This window comes from Salmo salar, chromosome ssa13, assembly GCF_905237065.1.
Source record: "Salmo salar chromosome ssa13, Ssal_v3.1, whole genome shotgun sequence".
NCBI classification, from domain to species: domain Eukaryota; kingdom Metazoa; phylum Chordata; class Actinopteri; order Salmoniformes; family Salmonidae; genus Salmo; species Salmo salar.
Window position 1 is genome coordinate 2,284,467 of NC_059454.1, and position 12,855 is coordinate 2,297,321.

General features: G+C 49.4%; 1 protein-coding gene across 1 annotated transcript in view; it reads left to right on the forward strand.

Annotated features, from left to right (window-relative positions):
- Positions 1-12,855, forward strand: part of LOC106566306 (mucin-19) — a 285,875-nt gene that overhangs the window by 111,504 nt on the left and 161,516 nt on the right. The window contains 1 exon segment of the mRNA XM_045692717.1: positions 1,416-1,490. Within this exon segment, the coding sequence (XP_045548673.1) occupies positions 1,416-1,490 (75 nt within the window).

Consider the following 12,855-nt stretch of genomic DNA (forward strand, 5'->3'; position numbering starts at 1 on the left):
CCACTGGTTTCTGTTTCTGTGTCTGAATCTCTCCTCCACTGGTTCCTGTGTCTGAATCTCTCCTCCACTGGTTCCTGTTTCTGTGTCTGAATCTCTCCTCTGCTGGTTCCTGTTCCTGTGTCTGAATCTCTCCTCCTCTGGTTCCTGTTTCTGTGTCTGAATCTCTCCTCCACTGTTTCCTGTTCCTGTGTCTGAATCTCTCCTCCACTGGTTCCTGTGTCTGAATCTCTCCTCCACTGGTTCCTGTTCCTGTGTCTGAATCTCTCCTCCACTGTTTACTGTTTCTGTGCCTGAATCTCTCCTCCGCTGGATCCTGTGTCTGAATCTCTCCTCCTCTGGTTCCTGTTTCTGAATCTCTCCTCCACTGGTTCCTGTGTCTGAATCTCTCCTCCGCTGGTTCCTGTTTCTGTGTCTGAATCTCTCCTCCACTGGTTCCTGTTTCTGTGTCTGAATCTCTCCTCCACTGGTTCCTGTGTCTGAATCTCTCCTCCGCTGGTTCCTGTTTCTGTGTCTGAATCTCTCCTCCACTGGTTCCTGTTTCTGTGTCTGAATCTCTCCTCTGCTGGTTCCTGTTCCTGTGTCTGAATCTCTCCTCCACTGGTTCCTGTTTCTGTGTCTGAATCTCTCCTCCACTGGTTCCTGTTTCTGTGTCTGAATCTCTCCTCCGCTGGTTTCTGTGTCTGAATCTCTCCTCCACTGGTTCCTGTGTCTGAATCTCTCCTCCACTGGTTCCTGTATCTCAATCTCACCTCCTCTGGTTCCTGTTTCTGTGTCTGAATCTCTCCTCCGCTGGTTCCTGTGTCTGAATCTCTCCTTCGCTGGTTCCTGTGTCTGAATCTCTTCTCCACTGGTTTCTGTGTCTGAATCTCTCCTCCGCTGGTTCCTGTTCCTGTGTCTGAATCTCTCCTCCTCTGGTTCCTGTATCTGAATCTCTCCTCCACTGGTTCCTGTTCCTGTGTCTGAATCTCTCCTCCACTGGTACCTGTTTCTGTGTCTGAATCTCTCCTCCTCTGGTTCCTGTTTCTGTATTTGAATCTCTCCTCCGCTGGTTTCTGTGTCTGAATCTCTCCTCCACTGGTTCCTGTGTCTGAATCTCTCCTCCACTGGTTCATGTATCTGAATCTCTCCTCCTCTGGTTCCTGTTTCTGTGTCTGAATCTCTCCTCCGCTGGTTCCTGTGTCTGAATCTCTCCTTCGCTGGTTCCTGTGTCTGAATCTCTCCTCCACTGTTTCCTGTTTCTGTGCCTGAATCTCTCTTCCGCTGGTTGTTCGTCCCAAATGGCATCCTATTCCCTGTATAATGCACTTCTTCTGAGCAGGACCCTATATAAGGAATAGGGTGCCATTTGGGACTCACAGTAACACTTGTTTAATATAAAACTGTGTCTGAATGCCGCCTTGTCTTGGCTGTTCCAGGGTCAACCATCCAAACATCCTCCAACTGATCGACACTTTCGAGACGCGGAAAGAGTACTTCATCATCCAGGAGCTGTGAGTAAGATGGCTAAATCGGTCAGCTAATACAGGACTAGTAAAGGCCCAGTGTACTATACAGCCAGCTAATACAGGACTAGTAAAGGCCCAGTGTACTATACAGCCAGCTAATACAGGACTAGTAAAGGCCCAGTGTACTATACAGTCAGCTAATACAGGACTAGTAAAGGCCCAGTGTACTATACAGCCAGCTAATACAGGACTAGTAAAGGCCCAGTGTACTATACAGCCAGCTAATACAGGACTAGTAAAGGCCCAGTGTACTATATCGGTCAGCTAATACAGGACTAGCAAAGGCCCAGTGTACTATACAGCCAGCTAATACAGGACTAGTAAAGGCCTAGTGTACTATATCGGACAGCTAATACAGGACTAGTAAAAGCCCACTGTACTATACAGCCAGCTAATTCAGGACTAGTATTTTCACAGCCGGCCACACTGGTGGTTTATTATTACATTCATCCCGTCTGTTCTGTTCTGGTCTGTTCTGTTTTTCTCTGGTCTCGTCTGTTCTGGTCTGTTCTGGTCTGTTCTGTTTTTCTCTGGTCTCGTCTGTTCTGGTCTGTTCTGGTCTGTTCTGGTCTGTTCTGTTTTTCTCTGGTCTCGTCTGTTCTGGTCTGTTCTGGTCTGTTCTGTTTTTCTCTGGTCTCGTCTGTTCTGGTCTGTTCTGGTCTGTTCTGGTCTGTTCTGTTTTTCTCTGGTCTCGTCTGTTCTGGTCTGTTCTGGTCTGTTCTGTTTTTCTCTGGTCTCGTCTGTTCTGGTCTGTTCTGCTCTGTTCTGGTCTGTTCTGTTTTTCTCTGGTCTCGTCTGTTCTGGTCTGTTCTGTTTTTCTCTGGTCTCATCTGCTCTGGTCTGTTCTGGTCTGTTCTGGTCTGTTTTTCTCTGGTCTCGTCTGCTCTGTTCTGTTCTGGTCTGTTCTGGTCTGCTCTGTTCTGGTCTGTTCTGGTCTGTTCTGGTCTGTTCTGGTCTGTTCTGGTCTGTTCTGTTTTTCTCTGGTCTCGTCTGTTCTGTGCCCGGTTTCCCAATAGCGATGGAACTTATGAGCGTTTTAATGATGAGCATCTTTCCTATAACGGTGATGAAGTAACACTGCGTTTTCAAAAACACCACGTGAAGAGAACGGTCGCTAAGTGCGTCGTCGAGGCATAGCATCGATCCTGATAAGATCCAAAGAAATGAGGCACTGCTCTCAGATCAGTTTTATTGATTTTCTGCAATACTGATGAAGGATCAGTCAGCTGATAGACTAAGAGCGATATTACCACCTACAGCTGCAAATATAGAGGCGGCTTATTTTAATGCTTACCCAGTAAACATGGAACTAAATCACATATTTGGCACATCATTGTATCGTGACACAAGGCGAGACACAGATACAGTCACAGGAGTAGTCCGGGAAAAGGCAGGGGTCAAACCCAGGAAGACAATCAAAAAGAGAATAGCAAAAGGAGTACGGGGAGAAACATGCTGGTTGACTTGACTAAACATACAAGACAACCTGGCACTGAGAGACAGGAAACACAGGGATAAATACACTGAGAGACAGGAAACACAGGGATAAATACACAGAGAGACAGGAAACACAGGGATAAATACACAGAGAGACAGGAAACACAGGGATGAATACACTGAGAGACAGGAAAAACAGGGATAAATACACTGAGAGACAGGAAACAGGGATAAATACACAGAGAGAGACAGGAAACACAGGGATAAATACACTGAGTGACAGGAAACACAGGGATAAATACACAGAGAGAGACAGGAAACACAGGGATAAATACACAGAGAGAGACAGGAAACACAGGGATAAATACACAGAGAGACAGGAAACACAGGGATAAATACACAGAGAGACAGGAAACACAGGGATAAATACACAGAGAGACAGGAAACACAGGGTTAGATTACCAGTGGTCTGAGGCGTTAGATTACCAGTGGTCTGAGGCGTTAGATTACCAGTGGTCTGAGGCGTTAGATTACCAGTGGTCTGAGGCGTTAGATTACCAGTGGTCTGAGGCGTTAGATTACCAGCGGTCTGAGGCGTTAGATTACCAGTGGTCTCAGGCGTTAGATTACCAGTGGTCTGAAGCGTTAGATTACCAGTGGTCTGAGGCGTTAGATTACCAGTGGTCTGAGGGCAGGCGTTAGATTACCAGCGGTCTGAGGCGTTAGATTACCAGTGGTCTGAGGCGTTAGATTACCAGTGGTCTGAGGTGTTAGATTACCAGTGGTCTGAGGCGTTAGATTACCAGTGGTCTGAGGCGTTAGATTACCAGTGGTCTGAGGCGTTAGATTACCAGCGGTCTGAGGCGTTAGATTACCAGTGGTCTGAGGCGTTAGATTACCAGTGGTCTGAGGCGTTAGATTACCAGTGGTCTGAGGCGTTAGATTACCAGTGGTCTGAGGCGTTAGATTACCAGTGGTCTGAGGCGTTAGATTACCAGTAGTCTGAGGAGTTAGATTACCAGTGGTCTGAGGAGTTAGATTACCAGTGGTCTGAGGGCAGGCGTTAGATTACCAGTGGTCTGAGGCGTTAGATTACCAGTGGTCTGAGGGCAGGCGTTAGATTACCAGTGGTCTGAGGGCAGGCGTTAGATTACCAGTGGTCTGAGGCGTTAGATTACCAGTGGTCTGAGGCGTTAGATTACCAGTGGTCTGAGGGCAGGCGTTAGGTTACCAGTGGTCTGAGGCGTTAGATTACCAGTGGTCTGAGGCGTTAGATTACCAGTGGTCTGAGGTGTTAGATTACCAGTGGTCTGAGGCGTTAGATTACCAGTGGTCTGAGGCGTTAGATTACCAGTGGTCTGAGGTGTTAGATTACCAGTGGTCTGTGGCGTTAGATTACCAGTGGTCTGAGGCGATAGATTACCAGTGGTCTGAGGCGTTAGATTACCAGTGGTCTGAGGCATTAGATTACCAGTGGTCTGAGGCGTTAGATTACCAGTGGTCTGAGGCGTTAGATTACCAGTGGTCTGAGGCGTTAGATTACCAGTGGTCTGAGGTGTAAGATTACCAGTGGTCTGAGGCGTTAGATTACCAGTGGTATGTGGCGTTAGATTACCAGTGGTCTGAGGCGATAGATTACCAGTGGTCTGAGGCGTTAGATTACCAGTGGTCTGAGGCGTTAGATTACCAGTGGTCTGAGGCGTTAGATTACCAGTGATCTGAGGGCAGGCGTTAGATTACCAGTGGTCTGAGGCGTTAGATTACCAGTGGTCTGAGGCGTTAGATTACCAGTGGTCTGAGGCGTTAGATTACCAGTGGTCTGTGGCGTTAGATTACCAGTGGTCTGAGGCGATAGATTACCAGTGGTCTGAGGCGTTAGATTACCAGTGGTCTGAGGCGTTAGATTACCAGTGGTCTGAGGCGTTAGATTACCAGTGGTTGAGGTGTTAGATTACCAGTGGTTGAGGTGTTAGATTACCAGTGGTCTGAGGCGTTAGATTACCAGTGGTATGAGGCGTTAGATTACCAGTGGTCTGTGGCGTTAGATTACCAGTGGTCTGAGGCGATAGATTACCAGTGGTCTGAGGCGTTAGATTACCAGTGGTCTGAGGCGTTAGATTACCAGTGGTCTGAGGCGTTAGATTACCAGTGATCTGAGGGCAGGCGTTAGATTACCAGTGGTCTGAGGCGTTAGATTACCAGTGGTCTGAGGCGTTAGATTACCAGTGGTCTGAGGCGTTAGATTACCAGTGGTCTGAGGCGTTAGATTACCAGTGGTCTGAGGCGTTAGATTACCAGTGGTCTGAGGCGTTAGATTACCAGTGGTCTGAGGAGTTAGATTACCAGTGGTCTGAGGAGTTAGATTACCAGTGGTCTGAGGGCAGGCGTTAGATTACCAGTGGTCTGAGGCGTTAGATTACCAGTGGTCTGAGGGCAGGCGTTAGATTACCAGTGGTCTGAGGGCAGGCGTTAGATTACCAGTGGTCTGAGGCGTTAGATTACCAGTGGTCTGAGGGCAGGCGTTAGGTTACCAGTGGTCTGAAGCGTTAGATTACCAGTGGTCTGAGGCGTTAGATTACCAGTGGTCTGAGGTGTTAGATTACCAGTGGTCTGAGGCGTTAGATTACCAGTGGTCTGAGGCGTTAGATTACCAGTGGTCTGAGGCGTTAGATTACCAGTGGTCTGTGGCGTTAGATTACCAGTGGTCTGAGGCGATAGATTACCAGTTGTCTGAGGCGTTAGATTACCAGTGGTCTGAGGCGTTAGATTACCAGTGGTCTGAGGCGTTAGATTACCAGTGGTCTGAGGCGTTAGATTACCAGTGGTCTGAGGCGTTAGATTACCAGTGGTCTGAGGTGTTAGATTACCAGTGGTCTGAGGCGTTAGATTACCAGTGGTCTGTGGCGTTAGATTACCAGTGGTCTGAGGCGATAGATTACCAGTGGTCTGAGGCGTTAGATTACCAGTGGTCTGAGGCGTTAGATTACCAGTGGTCTGAGGCGTTAGATTACCAGTGATCTGAGGGCAGGCGTTAGATTACCAGTGGTCTGAGGCGTTAGATTACCAGTGGTCTGAGGCGTTAGATTACCAGTGGTCTGAGGCGTTAGATTACCAGTGGTCTGAGGCGTTAGATTACCAGTGGTCTGAGGCGTTAGATTACCAGTGGTCTGAGGCGTTAGATTACCAGTGGTCTGAGGCGTTAGATTACCAGTGGTCTGAGGCGTTAGATTACCAGTGGTCTGAGGCTTTAGATTACCAGTGATCTGAGGGCAGGCGTTAGATTACCAGTGGTCTGAGGCGTTAGATTACCAGTGGTCTGAGGCGTTAGATTACCAGAGGTCTGAGGCGTTAGATTACCAGAGGTCTGAGGCGTTAGATTACCAGTGGTCTGAGGAGTTAGATTACCAGTGGTCTGAGGGCAGGCGTTAGATTACCAGCGGTCTGAAGCGTTAGATTTCCAGTGGTCTGAGGCGTTAGATTACCAGTGGTCTGAGGTGTTAGATTACCAGTGGTCTGAGGCGTTAGATTACCAGTGGTCTGAGGCGTTAGATTACCAGTGGTCTGTGGCGTTAGATTACCAGTGGTCTGAGGCGATAGATTACCAGTGGTCTGAGGCGTTAGATTACCAGTGGTCTGAGGCGTTAGATTACCAGTGGTCTGAGGCGTTAGATTACCAGTGGTCTGAGGCGTTAGATTACCAGTGGTCTGAGGCGTTAGATTACCAGTGGTCTGAGGCGTTAGATTACCAGTGGTCTGAGGCGTTAGATTACCAGTGGTCTGAGGCTTTAGATTACCAGTGATCTGAGGGCAGGCGTTAGATTACCAGTGGTCTGAGGCGTTAGATTACCAGTGGTCTGAGGCGTTAGATTACCAGAGGTCTGAGGCGTTAGATTACCAGTGGTCTGAGGCGTTAGATTACCAGTGGTCTGAGGCGTTAGATTACCAGTGGTCTGAGGGCAGGCGTTAGATTACCAGCGGTCTGAGGCGTTAGATTACCAGTGGTCTGAGGCGTTAGATTACCAGTGGTCTGAGGTGTTAGATTACCAGTGGTCTGAGGCGTTAGATTACCAGTGGTCTGAGGCGTTAGATTACCAGTGGTCTGTGGCGTTAGATTACCAGTGGTCTGAGGCGATAGATTACCAGTGGTCTGAGGCGTTAGATTACCAGTGGTCTGAGGCGTTAGATTACCAGTGGTCTGAGGCGTTAGATTACCAGTGGTCTGAGGCGTTAGATTACCAGTGGTCTGAGGCGTTAGATTACCAGTGGTCTGAGGCGTTAGATTACCAGCGGTCTGAGGCGTTAGATTACCAGTGGTCTCAGGCGTTAGATTACCAGTGGTCTGAGGCGTTAGATTACCAGTGGTCTGAGGCGTTAGATTACCAGCGGTCTGAGGCGTTAGATTACCAGTGGTCTGAGGCGTTAGATTACCAGTGGTCTGAGGCGTTAGATTACCAGTGGTCTGAGGCGTTAGATTACCAGTGGTCTGAGGCGTTAGATTACCAGTGGTCTGAGGCGTTAGATTACCAGCGGTCTGAGGCGTTAGATTACCAGTGGTCTGAGGCGTTAGATTACCAGTGGTCTGAGGCGTTAGATTACCAGTGGTCTGAGGCGTTAGATTACCAGTGGTCTGAGGCGTTAGATTACCAGTGGTCTGAGGCGTTAGATTACCAGTGGTCTGAGGCGTTAGATTACCAGTGGTCTGAGGCGTTAGATTACCAGTGGTCTGAGGCGTTAGATTACCAGTGGTCTGAGGCGTTAGATTACCAGTGATCTGAGGGCAGGCGTTAGATTACCAGTGGTCTGAGGCGTTAGATTACCAGTGGTCTGAGGCGTTAGATTACCAGTGGTCTGAGGCGTTAGATTACCAGTGGTCTGAGGAGTTAGATTACCAGTGGTCTGAGGCGTTAGATTACCAGTGGTCTGAGGGCGCGTTAGATTACCAGTGGTCTGAGGCGTTAGATTACCAGTGGTCTGAGGCGTTAGATTACCAGTGGTCTGAGGCGTTAGATTACCAGTGGTCTGAGGCGTTAGATTACCAGTGGTCTGAGGGGCGTTAGATTACCAGTGGTCTGAGGCGTTAGATTACCAGTGGTCTGAGGCGTTAGATTACCAGTGGTCTGAGGCGTTAGATTACCAGTGGTCTGAGGCGTTAGATTACCAGTGGTCTGAGGGCACGTTAGATTACCAGTGGTCTGAGGCGTTAGATTACCAGTGGTCTGAGGCGTTAGATTACCAGTGGTCTGAGGCGTTAGATTACCAGTGGTCTGAGGCGTTAGATTACCAGTGGTCTGAGGCGTTAGATTACCAGCGGTCTGAGGCGTTAGATTACCAGTGGTCTGAGGCGTTAGATTACCAGTGGTCTGAGGCGTTAGATTACCAGTGGTCTGAGGCGTTAGATTACCAGTGGTCTGAGGCGTTAGATTACCAGTGGTCTGAGGCGTTAGATTACCAGTGGTCTGAGGCGTTAGATTACCAGTGGTCTGAGGCGTTAGATTACCAGTGGTCTGAGGCGTTAGATTACCAGTGGTCTGAGGCGTTAGATTACCAGTGGTCTGAGGCGTTAGATTACCAGTGGTCTGAGGCGTTAGATTACCAGTGGTCTGAGGCGTTAGATTACCAGTGGTCTGAGGCGTTAGATTACCAGTGGTCTGAGGCGTTAGATTACCAGTGGTCTGAGGGCGGCGTTAGATTACCAGTGGTCTGAGGCGTTAGATTACCAGTGGTCTGAGGCGTTAGATTACCAGTGGTCTGAGGCGTTAGATTACCAGTGGTCTGAGGCGTTAGATTACCAGTGGTCTGAGGCGTTAGATTACCAGTGGTCTGAGGGCAGGCGTTAGATTACCAGTGGTCTGAGGCGTTAGATTACCAGTGGTCTGAGGCGTTAGATTACCAGTGGTCTGAGGCGTTAGATTACCAGTGGTCTGAGGCGTTAGATTACCAGTGGTCTGAGGGCAGGCGTTAGATTACCAGTGGTCTGAGGCGTTAGATTACCAGTGGTCTGAGGCGTTAGATTACCAGTGGTCTGAGGCGTTAGATTACCAGTGGTCTGAGGCGTTAGATTACCAGTGGTCTGAGGGCAGGCGTTAGATTACCAGTGGTCTGAGGCGTTAGATTACCAGTGGTCTGAGGCGTTAGATTACCAGTGGTCTGAGGCGTTAGATTACCAGTGGTCTGAGGCGTTAGATTACCAGTGGTCTGAGGCAAGGCGTTAGATTACCAGTGGTCTGAGGCGTTAGATTACCAGTGGTCTGAGGCGTTAGATTACCAGCGGTCTGAGGCGTTAGATTACCAGTGGTCTCAGGCGTTAGATTACCAGTGGTCTGAGGCGTTAGATTACCAGTGGTCTGAGGCGTTAGATTACCAGTGGTCTGAGGCGTTAGATTACCAGTGGTCTGAGGCGTTAGATTACCAGTGGTCTGAGGCGTTAGATTACCAGTGGTCTGAGGCGTTAGATTACCAGTGGTCTGAGGCGTTAGATTACCAGTGGTCTGAGGCGTTAGATTACCAGTGGTCTGAGGCGTTAGATTACCAGTGGTCTGAGGCGTTAGATTACCAGTGGTCTGAGGGCGGCGTTAGATTACCAGTGGTCTGAGGCGTTAGATTACCAGTGGTCTGAGGCGTTAGATTACCAGTGGTCTGAGGCGTTAGATTACCAGTGGTCTGAGGCGTTAGATTACCAGTGGTCTGAGGCGTTAGATTACCAGTGGTCTGAGGCGTTAGATTACCAGTGGTCTGAGGCAGGCGTTAGATTACCAGTGGTCTGAGGCGGCGTTAGATTACCAGTGGTCTGAGGCGTTAGATTACCAGTGGTCTGAGGCGTTAGATTACCAGTGGTCTGAGGCGTTAGATTACCAGTGGTCTGAGGCGTTAGATTACCAGTGGTCTGAGGCGTTAGATTACCAGTGGTCTGAGGCGTTAGATTACCAGTGGTCTGAGGGCGTTAGATTACCAGTGGTCTGAGGCGTTAGATTACCAGTGGTCTGAGGGCACGTTAGATTACCAGTGGTCTGAGGCGTTAGATTACCAGTGGTCTGAGGCGTTAGATTACCAGCGGTCTGAGGCGTTAGATTACCAGTGGTCTGAGGGCGTTAGATTACCAGTGGTCTGAGGCGTTAGATTACCAGTGGTCTGAGGCGTTAGATTACCAGTGGTCTGAGGGCAGGGTTAGATTACCAGCGGTCTGAGGCGTTAGATTACCAGCGGTCTGAGGCGTTAGATTACCAGTGGTCTGAGGCGTTAGATTACCAGTGGTCTGAGGCGTTAGATTACCAGTGGTCTGAGGCGTTAGATTACCAGTGGTCTGAGGCGGTTAGATTACCAGTGGTCTGAGGCGTTAGATTACCAGTGGTCTGAGGCGTTAGATTACCAGTGGTCTGAGGCGTTAGATTACCAGTGGTCTGAGGCGTTAGATTACCAGTGGTCTGAGGCGTTAGATTACCAGTGGTCTGAGGCGTTAGATTACCAGTGGTCTGAGGCGTTAGATTACCAGTGGTCTGAGGCGTTAGATTACCAGTGGTCTGAGGCGTTAGATTACCAGTGGTCTGAGGCGTTAGATTACCAGTGGTCTGAGGCGTTAGATTACCAGTGGTCTGAGGCGTTAGATTACCAGTGGTCTGAGGCGTTAGATTACCAGTGGTCTGAGGCGTTAGATTACCAGTGGTCTGAGGCGTTAGATTACCAGTGGTCTGAGGCGTTAGATTACCAGTGGTCTGAGGCGTTAGATTACCAGTGGTCTGAGGCGTTAGATTACCAGTGGTCTGAGGCGTTAGATTACCAGTGGTCTGAGGCGTTAGATTACCAGTGGTCTGAGGCGTTAGATTACCAGTGGTCTGAGGCGGTTAGATTACCAGTGGTCTGAGGCGTTAGATTACCAGTGGTCTGAGGCGTTAGATTACCAGTGGTCTGAGGCGTTAGATTACCAGCGGTCTGAGGCGTTAGATTACCAGTGGTCTGAGGGCAGGCGTTAGATTACCAGTGGTCTGAGGCGTTAGATTACCAGTGGTCTGAGGCGTTAGATTACCAGTGGTCTGAGGCGTTAGATTACCAGTGGTCTGAGGCGTTAGATTACCAGTGGTCTGAGGCGTTAGATTACCAGTGGTCTGAGGCGTTAGATTACCAGTGGTCTGAGGCGTTAGATTACCAGTGGTCTGAGGCGTTAGATTACCAGTGGTCTGAGGCGTTAGATTACCAGTGGTCTGAGGAGTTAGATTACCAGTGGTCTGAGGAGTTAGATTACCAGTGGTCTGAGGGCTGGCGTTAGATTACCAATGGTCTGAGGCGTTAGATTACCAGTGGTCTGAGGCGTTAGATTACCAGTGGTCTGAGGCGTTAGATTACCAGTGGTCTGAGGCGTTAGATTACCAGTGGTCTGAGGCGTTAGATTACCAGTGGTCTGAGGCGTTAGATTACCAGTGGTCTGAGGCGTTAGATTACCAGTGGTCTGAGGCGTTAGATTACCAGTGGTCTGAGGCGTTAGATTACCAGTGGTCTGAGGCGTTAGATTACCAGTGGTCTGAGGCGTTAGATTACCAGTGGTCTGAGGCGTTAGATTACCAGTGGTCTGAGGCGTTAGATTACCAGTGGTCTGAGGCGTTAGATTACCAGTGGTCTGAGGCGTTAGATTACCAGTGGTCTGAGGCGTTAGATTACCAGTGGTCTGAGGGCGGTTAGATTACCAGCGGTCTGAGGCGTTAGATTACCAGTGGTCTGAGGCGTTAGATTACCAGTGGTCTGAGGCGTTAGATTACCAGTGGTCTGAGGCGTTAGATTACCAGTGGTCTGAGGCGTTAGATTACCAGTGGTCTGAGGCGTTAGATTACCAGTGGTCTGAGGCGTTAGATTACCAGTGGTCTGAGGCGCGTTAGATTACCAGTGGTCTGAGGCGTTAGATTACCAGTGGTCTGAGGCGTTAGATTACCAGTGGTCTGAGGCGTTAGATTACCAGTGGTCTGAGGCGTTAGATTACCAGTGGTCTGAGGCGTTAGATTACCAGTGGTCTGAGGCGTTAGATTACCAGTGGTCTGAGGCGTTAGATTACCAGTGGTCTGAGGCGTTAGATTACCAGTGGTCTGAGGCGTTAGATTACCAGTGGTCTGAGGCGTTAGATTACCAGTGGTCTGAGGCGTTAGATTACCAGTGGTCTGAGGCGTTAGATTACCAGTGGTCTGAGGCGTTAGATTACCAGTGGTCTGAGGCGTTAGATTACCAGTGGTCTGAGGCGTTAGATTACCAGTGGTCTGAGGCGTTAGATTACCAGTGGTCTGAGGCCGTTAGATTACCAGTGGTCTGAGGCGTTAGATTACCAGTGGTCTGAGGAGTTAGATTACCAGTGGTCTGAGGCGTTAGATTACCAGTGGTCTGAGGGCAGGCGTTAGATTACCAGTGGTCTGAGGCGTTAGATTACCAGTGGTCTGAGGCGTTAGATTACCAGTGGTCTGAGGCGTTAGATTACCAGTGGTCTGAGGCGTTAGATTACCAGTGGTCTGAGGCGTTAGATTACCAGTGGTCTGAGGCGTTAGATTACCAGTGGTCTGAGGCGTTAGATTACCAGTGGTCTGAGGCGTTAGATTACCAGTGGTCTGAGGCGTTAGATTACCAGTGGTCTGAGGCGTTAGATTACCAGTGGTCTGAGGCGTTAGATTACCAGTGGTCTGAGGCGTTAGATTACCAGTGGTCTGAGGGCAGGCGTTAGATTACCAGCGGTCTGAGGCGTTAGATTACCAGTGGTCTGAGGGCGTTAGATTACCAGTGGTCTGAGGCGTTAGATTACCAGTGGTCTGAGGCGTTAGATTACCAGTGGTCTGAGGGCGTTAGATTACCAGTGGTCTGAGGCGTTAGATTACCAGTGGTCTGAGGCGTTAGATTACCAGTGGTCTGAGGCGTTAGATTACCAGTGGTCTGAGGCGTTAGATTA